The sequence below is a fragment of the Ochotona curzoniae genome, unplaced genomic scaffold (assembly GCF_017591425.1).
Source record: "Ochotona curzoniae isolate NIBS_2020 unplaced genomic scaffold, NIBS_Ocur_1.0 contig_2210, whole genome shotgun sequence".
Taxonomy (NCBI): Eukaryota; Metazoa; Chordata; class Mammalia; order Lagomorpha; family Ochotonidae; genus Ochotona; species Ochotona curzoniae.
The window spans coordinates 2965446-2984233 of NW_024465369.1; the positions used below are offsets into that span (position 1 = coordinate 2965446).

An 18788-nucleotide genomic window follows, 5' to 3' on the forward strand; every position below is an offset into this window, starting at 1 on the left:
GGGATGTTGGCTTTGTAGGCAGCAGCTTTCCCTGCTTCCCGAGAAAGTCGGCCCCTCTCATAAAACATGAGGCCCTTGTGTCTGGCTTACCTTACTCAGCATAATATGTTCAGAGCTCATTCATGTTGTCCACATGTATCAAAAGATAACTTTTTCTTAAAGACTGGTTTATTTGGGCCCGGCGCGATGGCACAGTGGTTAAGGTCCTCGCCTTGCACGCCCGGGATCCCATGTGGGCGCCGGTTCTAATCCTGGCAGCCCCGCTTCCCATCCAGCTCCCTGCTTGTGACCCGGGAAAGCAGTCGAGGACGGCCCAAAGCTTTGGGACCCTGCACCTGCGTGGGAGACCCAGAAGATGCTCCAGCCTTCGAATTGGCTCAGCTGCAGCCATTCTGGCCACCTGAGGAGTGAATCATCGGACGGAAAATCTTCCTCTCTGTCTCTCCTCTCTGTATATCTGCGTTTCCAATATAAATAATAAAATAAATCTTAAAAAAAAAGAGACTGGTTTATTTGAAAGGCAGAGTTATATAAAGGGAGAAACAGAGCTTCTATCCATTCACTGGTTCACTCTCTAGATGGCTGTAAAAGCCAGGCTCGGTCATCTGAAGGCAGGAACCAGGAGCTTCATCTGTGTCTCCCATGTGGGTGGCAGGAACCTAAATATTTAGCTTATCTTCCATGGCTTTTCCCAGATCATTAACCAGGAGCTGGGTCAAAACTGGAGCAGCTGGGACATGACCCAGCACCAACATGAGATGTCAGTGTTACGGATGGCAGCTTTGCCAGCTATACCCCAACACCAGCCCCCCTCATATTTTTTTTAAGACTGAATAACATTTTGTGGTACAGATCAGCTACATTTTGCTTAGCTACTCCTCAATTTATAGACATTTGGAGTATTCGAACTTTTTGATTAGTATAGATTTAACTTCAGGTTCCATAAAAATCCTGCTATCAGGTTCTATATCAGCTCACAGAAATATCAATATGCTCAAATTCCAAAGGCTAGGCGATTTATTGCCTCAATAACTAATATTCTAAAAGTCAATTCATTTGAAATCTAATTCACTAGGGGCCAGTGGGTCAAACTCAGTGAATTCATTGCATTCCTAAAACTCTTTTATAGGGCTCACAGCATTTTGACTATGGTTGGATTGATGGTGCGTGTGTGTGTGAGTGTGTATGTGAGTGTGTGTGTGTGTGAGTGTGTGAGAGTGTGTGTGTGTGTGTGTGTGTGCGCGCGCGCGCGTGTGTGTGTGTGCGAGGGGGGAGGCGGGAATCAGCAGATTATGGAGAGCTAGAGATCCTTCCCCTTTTTGGCCCTTCAGGTTCACTCTGCTCCTTGGTCTCCTGCCCTTTCTCTGGGCTGACAGGCTGGGCTGCGACATGTGCTGACACACACACAACCTGTTCTCCTCCAGTGGAAGGTCGCTCTGATTTGCCCCAGCTCCCTCCAATTGCAGCAGCAGGGAGCTGGGACAGAGATGAAACAAACATTTCTGAAAGTGCTGACACTGCAGCACTATGCACAAGCTGTTAAAAAACCACCCAATTAGAATGGTTACAAACTTTTTCAGCTAAAACTTTGTGATGACAATTGGCAAGTGTGGTTAATTTAGCAAAGTTTAAGTGACGAAATTGGAAGTACCTTAAAAATGCTAAATGTTGGCCAAAACAAAAAAAAAGTTTCTGAAGGCTTTTAAAGAGGTACAGTAAGAAACGAATATAAATAGACAAATTCCCATAGGAAATGCTGAAATTCTGACAACATTCAGAAGAGAAGTTCAGACTGTGTTCCCTTGGAATCTTTCAACAAACTGAACATTAGTTTAAATGCATGAGGCTGGAAGGTAGTGAATATAGTAGCAGGAGGGCATGCCCACCTCAAGTCAACCAAAGCACACTGCCAGGCAGTGCTTAGCTTTGTAGGGAAGACACCTGTGTCGCACACTCAAGTGCCCGGGTTTCATATTCAGTTCTGTTTCTGGTTCCTGGTAATGCAGACCCTGGGAGGCATCAATGAGTGTTCAGCCTGTGGGAGACCTGGATTGAGCTCCTGGCCCATAGATTTGGTCATGTTCCATTCCTTGCCATTGTAGGCATTTGGGAAAGAACCATGGATGAGAACAACAGTTCTCTTTTTCTGTCCCTCTGCCTCTTAAATAAATAGACAAAATGCATTTCATATGCTAGTAAAATACCAAACAAGTGAGAGGAAAGCCCAACAAATAAAAATAAGGAGTCTCTACATTTAAGGTTCCATTTTACAAAAGTCATGAGTGTATAAAGAAATGTGCTAGGAAATCTGCTCAAAATAACACTAAACTATAAAATATGCACATCCAACTTAGAAATTAAGATGCGGTAAGAATTATTTTTTTAAACTCCGTACATAGATATTTTCTTCAGCCAAATGTTTAAGACACAATAAACATGTAACATACAGGAGAACGTGTTTCAAATTCTAATTGCCTATATTAGAAATAAAACAGAGTTTCATAGTTGGGAAATTTTAAAGAAAGAATGGTCACAAATCATTTTATTTATATACTTTTGAAATAATTAGGATTTACACTGATTTTTTTTGTTTGCAGAACATAATGTAATAAACACTGTTAAAGGTAGGGAGCTTTTTGTTTTCCTAATTTATTTTCATTTTCCTTGAAAAGCAGAGAAAGAGATAGGAACAGGTGTCTACAATCTACAGGTTCATTCCTTAACTGTCCATAAGAGCCAGGGCTGGGTCAGGCTGAAGCAAGGGGCCTGAAAATCCACCCAGGACTTCCACTTGGGTGGCAGGAGCCAAGTACTTGGGCCAGCATCTGCTTCCTCCCAGGATTCATGACAGAATGAAGCAGAAGAGACTTGAACCAGGCTCTTTTAGTGGATGTGGACATCCCAAGTAATCTTTAACTACTGTGCCAAACCCTTGCCCTTGAAAAGTTTTCTACTGGAAAAAAATTATTGCAAGTATTCGTGGCATGGTTAAATCGCAGCTTAGAATATCTGTATCCTATATCAAGAGTATCTGGGATGGATTCTATCCATGCTCCCATTCAATATTTTGTTAATACATTTGAGATCTAGCAGATGGCCCAAATATTTGGATACCTACACCCACGTGGGAAAACTGGATGGAGTTTCTGGCTCATGGTTACAACCCTGTCCAGCTCTAGGTATTATAAGGCATGTGGGTGGCGAGCCAGCAGATGGAGGGTCTCCCTCTATTTCTCATACTCTGTCACTCTGCCTTACAAATAATCAATTAATTAAACTTTTTAAAAATAGTAAAGAAATCATTTTAATTTTTAATCAATATTTTGCAGAATGGCATTCTGGTATCCTTGGCATGGCGGGGTGGTGTTTGACAGGAAATGCACTAATCCTCCAAAGAAAACATATGAAAAGTTTATTGCAATTTCACATAAAAATAATAATTCTGTGGAATGCAACTCAAGACCAGCATCTCACACTGAGTGCCAGTTTGTGTTCCAACTACTCCACTTCCAATCCCATTTCCTTCTTATGTATCCGGGGAAAGCCACAGAAGACGGTCCATGTGCTTGGCCCACACTCACGTGTGAGATCCAGATGGCGATCCAGGCTGGCTCCTGCCTTTGGCCTGGTCTACCCTTGGCTATTGTGGCAATTTGGGAGTGAAAGAGAGGGAAGAAGATTTCTCTGTCACTCCTTCTTTCTTTGTAACTTTAGCTTCCAATCATAAATTCATAAATCCTGAAAAAATCTTAAAAGAGGGTCAACACTGTGGTATATTGGATAAAGCCACTGCCTGTTAATAGTGGCATTCTCTGTGGGTACAGGTTTGTGTCCCAGCTCCTCTGCTACTGATCCAGCTCCCTGCTAACGGCCTGGCAAATTCAGTGGATGTCCCAAGTGTTTGGACCTCTACAGCCAAATGAAAGACCCGAAGAAGCTCCTGGCTTCCGGCTTGAGGCTGGCCCAGCCCTGGCTAATATGAACATCTCAGGGATGAACTAGGGAATGGAAGAGTTCTGTGCTTTTCTTTAACTATGACTTTCAAATAAAGAAATAAATCTGAAAGGGAGAGGGGGGGGGAGAGAGAGAGGGAGAGAAAGAGAGGGAGAGAGAGAGAGAGATAGAGATAGAGAGAGAGAGAGAGAGAGAGAGAAGCCATGAAAAAATCAGAAATTCATAAAAGTAGTTACCTAGCAAGGATAGGTAGCAGCAAAAATAGGAATGAGAGTGAGACTTCTCTGTGTGTGCTTTTTAAATAAAGTTTTAAATTTTGACTTTTTGACTAGCTAACTATTTTAAATGTTTAAAATATAAAGTTAGATTAAAAATATTTATAAAATAAAAACCTAGAACTAAACACAGAAACAAACGAACCTAAATACATATCAACAACATGGAAACAAAAGAATTCAAGCAGACTACATGACCATGTTTCCTTAGTGAGAACTGCAAAGCACTTGAATTTTACTCACTTGTAGATAGTGGTTCAGGTATAATTTTAAAACTATTTCACAAGTACTGAAGGACACAGTAAATGAATAAGTATGTTGATGTTTGGGATCAGCATTCTTGCCATTGAATAAAAGAAATAGAAAGTTTTGGTGATACTGGGTTTCAGTTGGAAGAATTAGCACAACTTTGCGGCTTACAATCATTTACATACAAGGATATAACAAGAAGTCAGTGGAAAATGGAATTTAAACATAAGCTTATTTAGATGTAAGAATTTTGACATCAATGCAGTTTTTTTTCATAATATGTATTTCCATAAACTGTTAGAAGTATGGGTATGCATGGATATCAATTTTTGTGCACCAAAATATATTTTAATTTCATTTTCTATGAATTTTCTGAAGTGCCTTCAAATATGAATATTGATCTATCTACTTATGCAAATGTGTATGTGTGTGTGTGTGCATATGTAGCTCTGTACAATGAGAAAATACCCTAGGAGCAAAGATAGCTCAGAGTAAATATCTTTTTTCTTTTTAATAAAAAATTTATTTTTCTTGGAAAGGCAGATTTAGAGAGAGGAGAGACACAGAGAAAGATTTATCATCCATTGGTTTACTAGCCAAATGGCCTCAGCACCTGAAGCTGAGCTAATCTGAAGCCAGGAGCCAGAAGCGTCTTCTGTGTGCCTCATGTGAGTGTAGAGTCTTATGGTTTTGAGTCATCCTCTACTGCTTTCCCAGGCACAAGCAGAGAGCTGGATGGGAAGTAGAGTAGCTGGGACACAAACCGGTATCCATATGGAATCCCAGCAAGGTGAGGATTTAGCCACAGGGCAATTGTGCCAGGCCTGTAACTCTTTGTTTTTAAAAGAAAGATTTATTTATTCTTATTGGAAAGGTAGATTGATAGAGCACAGAGTAAGAGAGAAAGATCTATCGACCATTGGCTCCGACCCAAATGGCCACAATGGCCAGAGCTCAGCTGATCTGAAGCCAGTAACTTTTTCTCAGTCTCTCATGTGAGTGCAGGATCCCAAGGCTTTGGGTCATCCTCCACTGCTTTCCTTTGCCATAAGCAGGGAGCTGAATAGGAACAACAGTAGCCAGGACACGAATTGCTGTCCACATGGGATGCTGGCATTCACATGCAGAGAATTAGCTGATTTAGCCATTGCCCCAGACCCAGAGTAAGTCTTAAAAGTCCTAAAGCACAAATATCATTTAAGCAAAAAGGAACCAAGAAAAAAAAATGGCTAGTTCTAAACCAGTATGAAAGGAATTTCAAGGTGAATGTAAATAAATTGTGTTCCAAGAAAAAAAGATTTAGAATTATGGGTAAGTTGTGGGAGTGGTGCTGGTGGTAGAAGAGCCAGTTTAAACAACTCACTAGTATAATCTAACTTAAAAAAAAAAAAGTGAAAGACTAAATAATATCAAGTGAAGAAAAGAACCTCTAAGTTCGCAGTGATACTTTTTAAGGAGGAGGAAATTTTTTTTTAACACAGAAAAATGCTAGCTAATACAGAAGAGTTGAAGAAATCACCACCATTTCAAACCTAAGCCAGGCAAAGGTCATTAATGAATGGTGAAACCACTGGGTTTTTGGGAACAGGACTGTCACATGATCTGAAAGTATCCCACCACCCAGTGCTAATTTTAACAGTAAAAGCGATCTTTACATCGACCTTATGTTAGTGAGCCATGTTCCCCATGTCTGTTGGCTATTCATTTCTTTTCTAACATTGACATTCTTTGATTTTCTGCTGATTTGTGGGCATTTTTACTAAATTGCATAAATTCTTCATATACTTTAGACATGGTAATGCAGACACCCTTAAGTTTCCGACTTTGAAATATTCACATATCTCACACTATTTCTTTATAATGCATGTCTTTTGATGCAGATTTAATTTAATTTAATCACACCGTCGGGGTCACAGATAGAATTCCTATACTTTTCTCTGCAGGCTAGAATCTATTTGGCTTGTTTACCTAAGGACATGAACAAATGGGTGTAGAAACTGTGGGAAAATAAGAGCTTACTTTTATCCGTGTTAATTTTGGGTTCTAAGAGTGTTCCAACTTGACAAGTCTCATTTTATTAGGATGAATAATTGAGAGTTCTTACTTAAAATGATATATGATAAACTTACAGTTTCAGTTAATAAAGAAACAGAAATGGACAAGAAATTGAACCTTACATGAGTGAACAGGACATCCTTCTGGAGCTCTTCAGCACACTCGGTTGGAGTCCAAGCTTCAGCAAACTGCAGGAAATCCCATTTTTCCTTATCCCCTTCCTCTGCCTGAAGCTGTTCCTTCCTACCATTTAGTGTGCTCCCTGTAACTCGAGCCTGTAAGATGGAAAAACACACGGTGTTTGCAACAGTTCATCTCACAGAGGACAAGCTCCGGAGTCACTAGATTTTGTGCTTAAATCACAAGCTGTCTAACAGGACATTTTTATTTTTCCAATACATCATGGACTTTAATAATATAACTACTCAAAATCATGACCCAGTTATCAAGTCAGTGAATCCTATGTTTGATGAAAAACTAAAGAAATTTACTAATTGCCTTTCTCATAACTTTTAATCCCAATATTTATAAATTTAAAAATGAAACCTAGATATGAGTACTCAGTGCTTACACAAATATTGCAGTGCACTACTTATGTTCCACTCTAATCCATTAGGTTGAAAAATTCTAACTTTCCTTGTTAGCGAGGTGAGGCAAGGATATTGGTGATCAGGTTGTGAGGGCAGCAGGTCCTGAATGTAATTACTGTCTGCATGAAAGACATCCCAGAGAGTCATCCTGCCTTTGCTCACCATGTGAGAATTAATGTGAGAAGCTGCAACCTGAAGGTAGGCCTTCATCAGACCCTGCCGGCACCCTGCTCTTAGACCTGAAGCCTTCAGATGTGGGTGAAATAAATTTCTCTTTATTTTCTCAGCCACCCAGTCTTTTGTGGTAATATCCCAAAGTAATTAATATAGAAATAAAAATTTAAAAGGTAGGTGTAATGCTGTAAGAAACAGCAAAATTGTGGAAGTGTTTTGGAGCTCGGCAACGGGGAGAGACTGGGAGAGCTGTGAAGGACAGGGTATAAAATGCCTAGATTGCCGCATAAATAGAATGTCAAAGGCAGTTTCAGCCAGAGAGGAAATCTGTGAAGAGGGCTTCTGTCTCTAAGAATACTGATGAAGAAGGAACAGAATATTGGTAGAAATAAGGATGGCAAAAGCCACTCTAAGGAACTCTCACATGGAAATAAAGATTCAATTCTATTGGAAACTGACAAAAGTTAATTATTGATATAAAGTAGCACAGAACTTGGCAGTATTGTGTTCATGTTCTAATGCTTTGTCAAAAGTAGAACTTGTAATAAGCATATTTAACTGAGGAGACTTGCAGAAACAAATCTTGAAGAAGCAATTTGGCTTCTCCTGACTACTTATATCAAAATGCAAGAAGAGAAAAATGATTTTGGAAGACAGGAATTGTAAAGTAAGAAGGAATACCTAAAAATTTAGGAAATTCTCAGCCTATTCATTTAGCAAAGGATGTGAACAGATTATCAAGGGTTCACCCAAGTGCGTGATTCAGAAATTTGTTCAGATTTACATGAGCCATCTCCACGGGAGTCAGCAGCATGAAACGCAGCCAACTGGGAGCAACAAGGAGAGACTACAGAGGAACACAGAAGCCTGCCAGGCTTCTCAGATTCTCAGACCTTATCTATTCTTGAGACAAAGGAAGGAGGGATCCAAAGGGGACTCAGAGATTGGCGGGGCTGTCACTTCGGCTATAGGTCTCAGTGCAGAGGCTTGCAGGTCAGGTCAGTCTCCACACTGGTTTCAAAGGATAAGACAAAATCCCCAGATAACTGTGGAGGTGGGGCTACCTAGTGGGGCCCTCAGTTTGTGATTCCTCCTCCCACAGAGAACTACATCTTGGGTGAGGCCACCACAGAGAGCTGGTCTGGGCAATGTCTATCTAGCCAATGTTTTCACTCTACTGGATCCAGAAGGCAGGAACATTCCCACAGTGGGCTCAGAAGGCACAGTATGCATCCAAGGAGGATTAATTTTGAGCACAGTATTTTACACAGTTTTCCTTGCTAAGCTTTAGACTTTCTTGGAATCAGTCATTCATCTGTTTTCTCCTTTTGGATTGGGAATGTCTGCTCCATGCTTGTCTCTTAGGTGTAGTTTGGAAGCACACAACTCTTTCAGTTTCTCAGGTTCAAGAATGGAGAGGAATTTTGCCTCAGGATAAGTCTTACTTACTCTCATTGGATTTAGAAGGTTATTTGAGACTTTAGGGTTAACAATGGCCATTAAGGTAGAAGAATGAAGTCTTCATGTGAAAAGGACATGGATTTTGGAGGCCAAGGCATAATGTAATGCACTTGGTTCTCCAGTATCCTCATGTTGAAATCTAACTCTCAGTAGGATAGTTTTGGGAAGCTAGGGCTTTCAGAGGTGATTAGGTCAAGGAGGTAGAGTTTTCAAATGGGAATTCCGCTCATACCAAGGGTCTCTTGCTCTCATTCCACTATGTGAAGAAGTAAATCTGCAACTCAGAAAAGGTCCTCACAAGAACCGGATCACGCTGAAAGGCCAGCCTCCAGAAAACTCAAAAATAAATTTCTGTTATTTATAAACCATTCAGTCCACAGTACTTTGTTATAGCATCCTGAGTGGACTAAAACAGAAAATCCTTTAATCCCTAGTCAAATTCTTTCTATAAACACCCTTCAAAGTTGGAGAGAAAAAAAAGACTACAGAGAGAAGACAGCAAACAACATCATTCCTGTGTTTCCAAAGCCTGGGTATAGGCTGTCCTTTTTCTAAAACTAGAAACTCACGAATCCTTGTGGCTACAGAAAGACATGGGGCTTGAAACATTCTGATTCCTTGGTAACCCCAGCCACTGAAGAAGTAGAAGAAAGGCTCAGAAGATGATAGGAACACATGGAAAATCAAGCCTCTTATTACACAGGATAGCAGGCAAGGTACTACTAACTGAAGCCTTTTCTGAACTTGGTTTCTATTACTGTATTATCATGGTGTGGTTTGTTAAATAGCCTTTCCCTGAACACATCAAATTCTGCCTCTTAATTCATGTAAGGTATGGATCACGGCAAGTAAGTTAGTGACTGGGTATCAAATCCAAGCTTTACCTTACGATTCAATATCCCCCACATGTAAGTGTCTAGAGTTCCATTGGCGATCAGGTAGTGAATATTCACAGAACTGCACTGTCCAATTCGGTGAGCACGATCTTCGGCTTGTTTTATATGTCCAGGGTCCCAATACAACTCAGCAAATACAACATGACTAGCAGCAGTAAATGTTAAACCCTACATAAAATAAGGTAAACACTGAAATGGCACACAAAATGAGAATAAAACATAAAATCACATATAATACAATTTTTCTGAATGTGTTAAATGGGAAGAAGGGAACATGGAAGGACTTAAAAGAAATCAGTTGTTTAAACCAAATTCATATTTTATCCATGAAAGGTGAATGAGAACTGTATATTGCAATATATTCAGGTGAACTATAAAAAATACATTTAAAAGCTATTTCAGTACTTCAAAAGTCAGTATGATGGATATATATAAACAAAATCATTGTATCCTCTAATGAGTACTGAATTCACATTGCTACTGGAAAATCTAATAAAATGCATTATAAATAATATAATTTCTAACACATGGTATCCATAGCAACTAGGAAGAGTATATTGACATCCCCTTTATTTAATTCTTAATGCCAGGCTATAAAATAAAAAAATCAAGGCTCCAGTCATACTGTTTTCTTCCTGTGAAATTCCGCATGTTACATCTCACAGATCCTGAAGTTTACTGCTTTCTGTCTCAATATGTACATAATGCAACTATACCTTTTGAACAATTGCATTTTACATGAGTTTGAAATAGTGTAACATGAAAATACTAACTCTTATAATCAATGCAGGAAACAAAGTAAATCTCCTAAAATTAAACTATAGCCAAAAATGCATGATGTTAAAGTAGGTAGGCAGAATGAAGTGTGAATCATGGATTTATCACTGCCACACAGTAGTCAATGATACTAGGTAGTTGTCAGTCCCACTGTCCTTTTGGAGTGCCGTCTAACCATGCTGCTCACACACTTCTACGAATAACTGACTTTTGTGACTACTCTGCTACAATTATGGTATAATATAGAATAACTCAAAACTTTTCATATTACATCTTTTCATAAAACTAGTCATATTAGCATTCACTAGCTGGTTGCACTAGTTACCAAGCTGGAAAACTCACTAAAAATTAGTCACGTTAGAAAGCAAGATAAAAGCAATTAAAACCTAGGCAGAGTCAATCAATCACGATGTTAGACCACACTATTACCCAGGATTGAAAATGCCATAGAACATTAGAGATAATAGTGAAAATATAAGAAGAGGAACAACTCTAACTGTGAAATGCGCCATATGACCACATAAGAATACAATATTGGAAAAATAGGTTGGTATCGATTTTACTCTGAGAAGCTAGAACACTAAAACTAAGATTTATAATAGCAAGAACAAAGTGTTTTCCATTTTCCTTTATTCTCATGACAATAATAGTCTCCAAATATGTGCATCGGGATTTATATAAATTCTACAGGAATAATCCTTTGAATACAATGTGCATCTTCTATGCATTCTTAATTTCAAAATCACTTTTATTTTTACATTGTACTTCTTAATTCAAAAAAGTCTCATATTCCCTTGCCTAGCTTTCTCCCACTTAATCCCTGTAATGAGTACTCTATTTCTAATTTCTAATTTTTAAAGCCCCTCTGATGATCTCTATGACTGGATATTCAAATATTTAATGTCATTTTATTGAAAAATTTAACACAACATGTGTAAGTATTGACATAATATTTTTGATTTGAATTATTGACAGTTCTAGTGCTGTTTTATCCATGAATCTCTGATTGCATCACATGGGTAAAAGGTGGGAGTTAGGCCAATGAGCCCAGGCCACAGGGATCTGGCGGGGCTTGGGTCCTTTATCCCACCTGGGTGGAGGTAGCGGGCAGGTTTGCATTGGAAGGGGCCCAGTGCAGCCTGGGTCAGGCGACCTGGGGCACCAATGGAGCTGGGTAAAGCCCAGTAGTTACCTGGTGCATGCTTGTGGGGGCTTGGTGTGTGGGCTTGCAGGGGGAGTGGGGTTGGCACTGGCAGGGGCGTGCAACGACCTGAGGGCTCACATCCAGGATTGGTGGACTGACTGTTGAGTGCATGTCAGAACTGGGCCTCCTCAGTGGAAAAGACAGAGCAGTGGACAGCAGGTCCAGATGCACATGGAGGATATGGCAGTCCATTTGGGGCCTGCAGAGGATATCTGGTACAATAGCAGAGGCAGTAAACAGAACAACTTGGACAACTACTCCAGCCAAACAATGGCGGCAAATATCTGGGCAAATAGAGACTCTAAGGAAGACTAGGTCAACCAATGGACATTGGAAAGATTCCCTCATCCTTGGATTGGTGAAACTGACAGCATTTCAGAACTACTGAAACCACTTATATAGAACCCTTGAAACCTGCTCCACATTGAGGAGCCTGGGTTATCAGGTGGCTGTTCCCCATCTCTGGGTAGTAGGGTAGTTAGGAGGCTAGATATGGCTTCTCTACTTGTCTTCCCTCTTCCCTCAGATACAGGAGAAAGAAAAAGAAAATTGGGGGTAGAAAAAAAGTCAGATCTTTGGCATATACCAGACTAGACATAGCTATAAGGCCAGTTAACTTCCATAGGATAAGTATGTTGACTCGACATTTATGTTGAAACATTCTAAATGTTAACAGAGAAACAAACAAAAAATCTGTCCAGAAAGATCCCTTCTGCCAGAATTGCAGAGGCTGCCACTGTTTTCCTGGACTTGGATCTTGGGGTGGTTGCTTTGTAACACAACACCTGATTGCTTGGGCAGGTGGCTGGGATGGCAGGAAAAGCAGCTACTCCCTCAGCTTCCCCAGTAGTCACAGGCAGCCGTGCGGCTAAATGCAGATCAGGCAGATGCAGTGTGCTTCTCCTCAGCAACTGCTGGAGCCACTCCATCAGGCTGCTTAACGCGGTTAAAAAAAAAAAAGGCCAAAAGGGTCCTAATGACTCTGTGGAACTGCTGAGTGAGGCTTGGCCAGGCTACAGGAGAATGCAATTGTATATCTGCATTGTTCTTAATCTGAGCTGCATTTATGTGCAGTTAAATATAACACCAACAGATAAAACCAGGACTCCAGAAACAGTTCTGAGTCAGGAAAGGTCCCTCAGGTCCCCTTACCTCACAAACCCTGAGGAAATACAACCAAGTCAGGTAAGTGCTGTAAGAGAACTTTGAGAAAATTCAGTGCAAATTCAAACAACAAAAGATCATGGACAGGAATGAGACACTGAAACCTATTTCTATCATATTTTATGGCACTCTCTGAAATAGAATGAGTATTTATTCCACTAGTTGACCAGATAAAAAAGTTACAGGGTTATAAAACTGAAGGTATGGTTAATGGCTTTTCTAAATTATCTCAATGATATTTCATTATCAAATGCGGGTTTTAAAGCACCTACCTGGCCAGCAGCCTGAATGCTTAGGATAGCCACCCGGGTGTCAGGATCCTTTTGAAATTGGTTGACCAGATGTATTCTTTCTGAAGATGGAACACTGCCATCTATCCTAATATAACGAGTCTAGCACCAACAATGGAAATGGAAGAAATTAGGACAGGCCCCTCTGCACCAATCTTACTTTATTTTTTAGTATTGTATGGCTTATTTTTAGAGTCACAAAAACAATGGAAAGAAAGGGTCTAAGATGACAGGTAGGTAAATATTACGCAAGAAAAATCTTAAACAAGCGTCTTAATAGATTCTTGTAACAATTTCTTAGTTTTTAGTGTTTTTAGCGACTTGAAGATGGTGTTTTATGTCTAATTCATTTTTATACCATTAATGCCAAGAGCTGTACCAAACTTTTTTGATTAAAGCTGATGTTATCTTTAAAAAGATTCTTTGTAAATCATAGGAAAACTTTAAATGATGAGTCAGAATAAATTTAAACTTTTAGGACCACTAATTCCAGGGTAGAAACAAAGCAAGACATGTGAGAAAGGAGAAAGATGACTGTGCTATATGTTAAGGATTCACAAAGAACGCTGCATTTATTTCTGAAATAGCCCAAATATTAACTGAGAAAATAACACTTCTATCAGAGATCTTTTTTCTTTTTTAACACACCATTAAAAGAAACATGTGATACAGTTGTCTCCATTGAGGTGGAGAACTGAGACACCCACACACATCTTTAAAAAGTAAGGAAACTGAACAATGTTGTCTTTAAGGATTAGAGTTGAGAAAAGGAAGCAATCAGTGTGTACTACAAAAGCTATAAAGTCATTTCTCAACTTTGCAAAAACAAGGACAAAGTCTAAATTTGAAATATATGCACTTTATGGAAAACAGCTTTGGTTGAGATACAAATATTCACTTTTATAAGGGAATATTCCAACTGTCATTAACAAGAATGGTCCTAGCTACTTGCCTTTGAAATGGGCTAGGCAGGAAGCTAGTTAACAAAGGAGCCAAACAGGGCGAGTGGTCCTCTGTTCTAGAACCCTCAACAGCTCACACTCCACTTACTTTCATGGTGGGTCAGCATGCCTGAGGGATCTTCACATCCATTTCCCCATCACCCATAAGACACCAGGAAGACCAGAGTGCGGCTGGTCCATATGCAATGAAGCTTTTACCCCAACTCTGTACCAAGTGCACATTCCATCAGGGAACAAACTGCCACCAAATGAGGGGTGACCTGAACTTGAGTGGGGACAGATGCTACTTTCTCCACATAGAGAGAAGCTGTCCATATTCATCTCTGAATGTGTATTATTTCTTTAATCTTTTAAAATGAATTTTGCTTTCATTCTTGCTCTTAGACAAGAATAAATAGAGCTACCTGGGGATCCCTGTGACCTGCACATTTTCAAAAAACAAATAAAAACTGACCTGTCTTCCCTTAAATATCTAATAAGGAAAGTCACACAAATTTTTTCAGAATGTATCTACCAAAATGCATGGACAAGCTAAGGAGAGTTTAGGAGACATTCAACTCTAACCCTAGGAATACTCATACTTTTCATTTGCAGCAAAGCTAAATGGAATTCTGAGCATATCAGTAAAGCCAAAAATAAAATAAAATAAAATAAAATAAAATAAAATAAAATAAAATAAAATAAAATAAAATAAAATAGACAGACTGCCTTATTTGAAACAGGTCCCAGTAGTTTTAAGGCGTTACAAATCAAATTTATAAAATACTATGGGGCCCGGCGCGGTGGCGCAAGTGGTTAAGGTCCTCGCCTTGCATGCCCCGGGATCCCATATGGGCGCCGGTTCTAATCCTGGCAGCCCCGCTTCCCATCCAGCTCCCTGCCTGTGGCCCGGGAAAGCAGTCGAGGACGGCCCAAAGCTTTGGGACCCTGCACCCGTGTGGGAGACCCGGAAGAGGCTCCTGGCTTCGGATCCGCATAGCATCGGCCCGTTGCGCTCACTTGGGGAGTGAATCATCAGATGGAAGATCTTCCTCTCTGTCTCTCATCTCTGTATATCTGTCTTTCCAATAAAAAAATAATAAAAATAAATCTTTTAAAAAAATACTATGGGTATAATTTTATTACCCAAGTATTTAAAAAATTTTCTAAGGCTAATGAATGTTTTCTTCATACATTATATGTGATAATTAATGAAAAAGTACTTATAACCTGTCATTAGAAATCCTAGTATGAAACACTACACCTATTGGGCAAAGCTTAAATGAAGGTTTTTTTTTTAATTAAAAAAAATCACTGTACTCACAATTAAAAAAAAATCCACCTAAAAAGCAAATGGCTGTGTCATTTCATGAATATTATGCTCATATGATTTTTCAGGAAACTTCTTAAGATTGCTCTGAACATCATGTGAGGCCCTCAGGTTTTTTTTTTTTTTTTTTTAAGTTCTATGCATTTATTTGAAAGAGAACGACAGAGAAACAGATCTTCCAATTGCTGGTTTACTCTTCCCAAATGTCGACAATGGCTGGGGTTGGATCGGGATGAAGCCAGAATAGGAGAATTCCATTTTCACTTCTACATGGTGGCAGGGGCGAAGGGGCCACCATTGGCTGCTCTCCCATGCATTAGCAGTGAGCTGCATTGAAAGTGGAATAGCTGGGACTCATTCTAGCAATACAGTGAAGGATGCCAGGATGTCAGAGATGCAAATGACAGTATATCTCTGTATGTCACAATTGGCTTTTCAAGAGAGCAGATGATAGATATGAACTTGGTGAGAAAAAAAAAATTGGAAGATGCTATCAGGACTGCTAGAGATCAATGTCCACCTAACAAAGTACAGTGAGAGCTAGCTGGCTTGGTGGCACTAACCATGAGCTTCAAAATTACCTGTGCTCAGACTACAGAGTCCAGTGTTCCTGGGTCTATGACTAAAGTGGGGAACCATAGCTGGCTGAATTGTTTTTACTTTTTCTCCGTGTCATCCACATTGAAGGACCACCATAAAGGGCAAACAAAAATTTTAATTTTAAGTGTGTATATCATTCCCTAAAGAGTTCATGGAAAAAACAATTTTATGAATTAAAAAAATTTTTGAAACACATGTAGTATTTTTATTCTATGTATTTTCCATAAAATGTCTGAAGACACTCTTCTACTGGAATATTTAAATAAGTTTGTGGGAAATGAGCATTTTTTAAAAAAAATTTTAGGGCCCGACAGCGTGGCCTAGTGGCTAAAGTCCTCGCCTTGAACGCCCCAGGATCCCATATGGGCCCTGGTTCTAATCCCAGCAGCTCCACTTCCCATCCCACTCCCTGCTTGTGGCCTGGGAAAGCAGTGGAAACGGCCCAAAGTCTTGGGACCCTGCACTTGTGTGAGATACCAGAAAGAAGTTCCTGGATCCCGGCTTTGGGATCGGCACAGCACTGGCCATTGCAGCTGCATGGGGAGTGAATCATCGGATGGAAGATCTTCTTCTCTGTCTCTCCTCCTCTCTGTATCTCTGACTTTATAATGAAAATAAAATAAATCTTAAAAATAAATAAATAAATAAATAAATAAATAAATAAAATTTTTAAAGATTGATTTTTTAAAAATCAGATTTACAGAGAGAAGGAGAAACAAATAGAAAGATCTTTTCTCTGCTGATTCACTCCCCAACTGGCCACAAAGGCCAGAGCTGAAACGATCTGAACCACAAGCTTCTTCTGGGTCCCCTAAGTGGGTCCTAAGACCTTGGGCTGTCCTCTACTGCTTTCTCAGGCCACAGGCAGGGAGCTGGATGGGAAGTGCAGCAGCTGGGACATGAACCGCCATCCTTACGGGATCTAGCATATGCAAGGAGAGGACTTTAGCACCTAGGCTACTGCGCTGCACCTATGAACACTTCTTTTTAACTCCAATTGTCCATGAACTTTCTAAAGTAATCTCGGATACACCAGATCAACAAAGTTCACATGGAGCATGTCTTTAATTAACCCAGATAACCTGATTAGTGGAAACAATCAGCTTGATATAGCAGTAAGTCAATATAATAAAGTTATACATTAATATGTTTTCAAGAAAAAAACAAAATAATTCATATACTATCATATAAAGAAGGCAAAAAAGTTCTTTCAATTATAGGGGCTATAATCAATGTTTAATATAGTACAAATTGACATTCCTAGAATATATTGTTAAAAACGCTGACATACCTTGTTCTCAATGACCGCTTCTGTGCAAGCCTGGAGCATGCTCAAATGGTGTGCAAAAACCAGGAATTTAAGTGAGTCATTTTGGAGCATCATCTTAATATAATCCTTCACAGCTCCTGCCTAAATATGAAATGTCAAGTTATTAATGTTACTCAAAATTGTGACTTTTAATTGGGTAAAAAAAAAATCTCAACAATCTTTATATTACTTTGAACTTTTAGTAGCTTTGTTCTTCAGGTGGCCTAAGAATTCTTCCACAGCAAGGAAAAATTAAAAGAATATGCCCCTTCCAAACCTGCCCTACAAGGGATACTTAAAAATGTTCTCTTGACAGAGAAAAGGAACAGTGCCCACCAAAACCAAAGGCAAATGTGAAGAACATTCCAGTAAAATAACAACAGAAGGCTAAATCCATGAACAACCCATTGCTAAAATGACAAGATCAAATTACCAATAATTCATATTAACCCTGAGTGTAAATGGCTTAAACTCATCAATCAAACGTCATAGATTAGTAGACTGGATTAAAAAACAAAACCCATCTATTTGTTGCCTACAGGAGACACATTTCACCTCCAAAGATCAGAGGAAACTATATCTCATGGATTTTGATTTTTTTTGTTAGTTTCATCTCTTCAAAACACTTTCTTCTCAGTAAATTCTTCAATGACTTATAGATCATACAGCAGCATCATTTTCTTTCAGAAGGTTCTTGATTTTCTTTTTTATTTCTTCAGCGACACATTAGTCATTTGGTAGCATGTTATTTAACTTCATGGTGTTGTTGATTTCTCTTTTTATTTCCTGTTGTTGGTTTTGTTTTGTGGCTTTTCTTTTTTTTTTTTTTTGTTTTCATTCTTTAAAGTTTATTATTTGAAAGGTACAGTGACAGGAGCCACTTGTTGTGGCAGGGTAGGTGAAGTCATCAGCTGCAGCACCAGTATCCCATATGTGCACCAGTTTCCATCCCAGCTCCCTGTTAATGTTCCTGGGAAAACAGTGGCAGATGGTTCAAGTACTTCAGCCCCTGCCTCCTCTTCTGGGAAACCCAGATGGAATGCCAGCCTCCTGGTTTGATCTGGCTTAACCCTGGCTGTGGTAGCCACTTGGGAAGTAATACAGCAGATGGAAGATTTTCTCTAAGTTGTTTTAAACAAATAAACAAATAAATCTTTTGAAGACAGAAAGAAAATAATAAAATTGGGATAAAATGGAATTATAAAAAGCACTCAGAAAAGAGATGGGAAGTCTCAAGTATAACAATGGCAGACTTAACATTATCAAAATTCACGCTATTTTAAAAGTATTTATTTATTTGAAAGGCAGAGTTTCACAGAGAGAGGAGGAGATATCTTCCATCTACCCATTCCCTCCCCAAATGACTGCACTGGCCAGGGCTGCGCCAGGCTGAAGCAAGGAGCCAGGAGCTTCATCAAGGTCTCTCTCATGGGTGCAGTGGTCCACGGACTTGGTCATATTCTGCTGCTTTCCCAGGTGTCTTAGTAGGAAGCATATTGTGGCTTTTAATTTAAGGGGA

The 18788-nt window shown here is 39.5% G+C and overlaps 1 protein-coding gene across 3 annotated transcripts in view; it reads right to left on the reverse strand.

Annotated features, from left to right (window-relative positions):
- The window catches only part of ZRANB3 (zinc finger RANBP2-type containing 3), a 219011-nt gene that overhangs the window by 49922 nt on the left and 150301 nt on the right, over positions 1 to 18788 (reverse strand). For all 3 annotated transcript variants that reach the window (XM_040971500.1, XM_040971502.1, XM_040971501.1), the window contains 4 exons: positions 17252 to 17371; positions 13072 to 13191; positions 9643 to 9822; positions 6656 to 6808 (listed from right to left, as the gene is read on the reverse strand). In XM_040971500.1, the coding sequence (XP_040827434.1) occupies positions 6656 to 6808; positions 9643 to 9822; positions 13072 to 13191; positions 17252 to 17371 (573 nt within the window). The remainder of the gene's footprint in view (positions 1 to 6655; positions 6809 to 9642; positions 9823 to 13071; positions 13192 to 17251; positions 17372 to 18788) is intronic.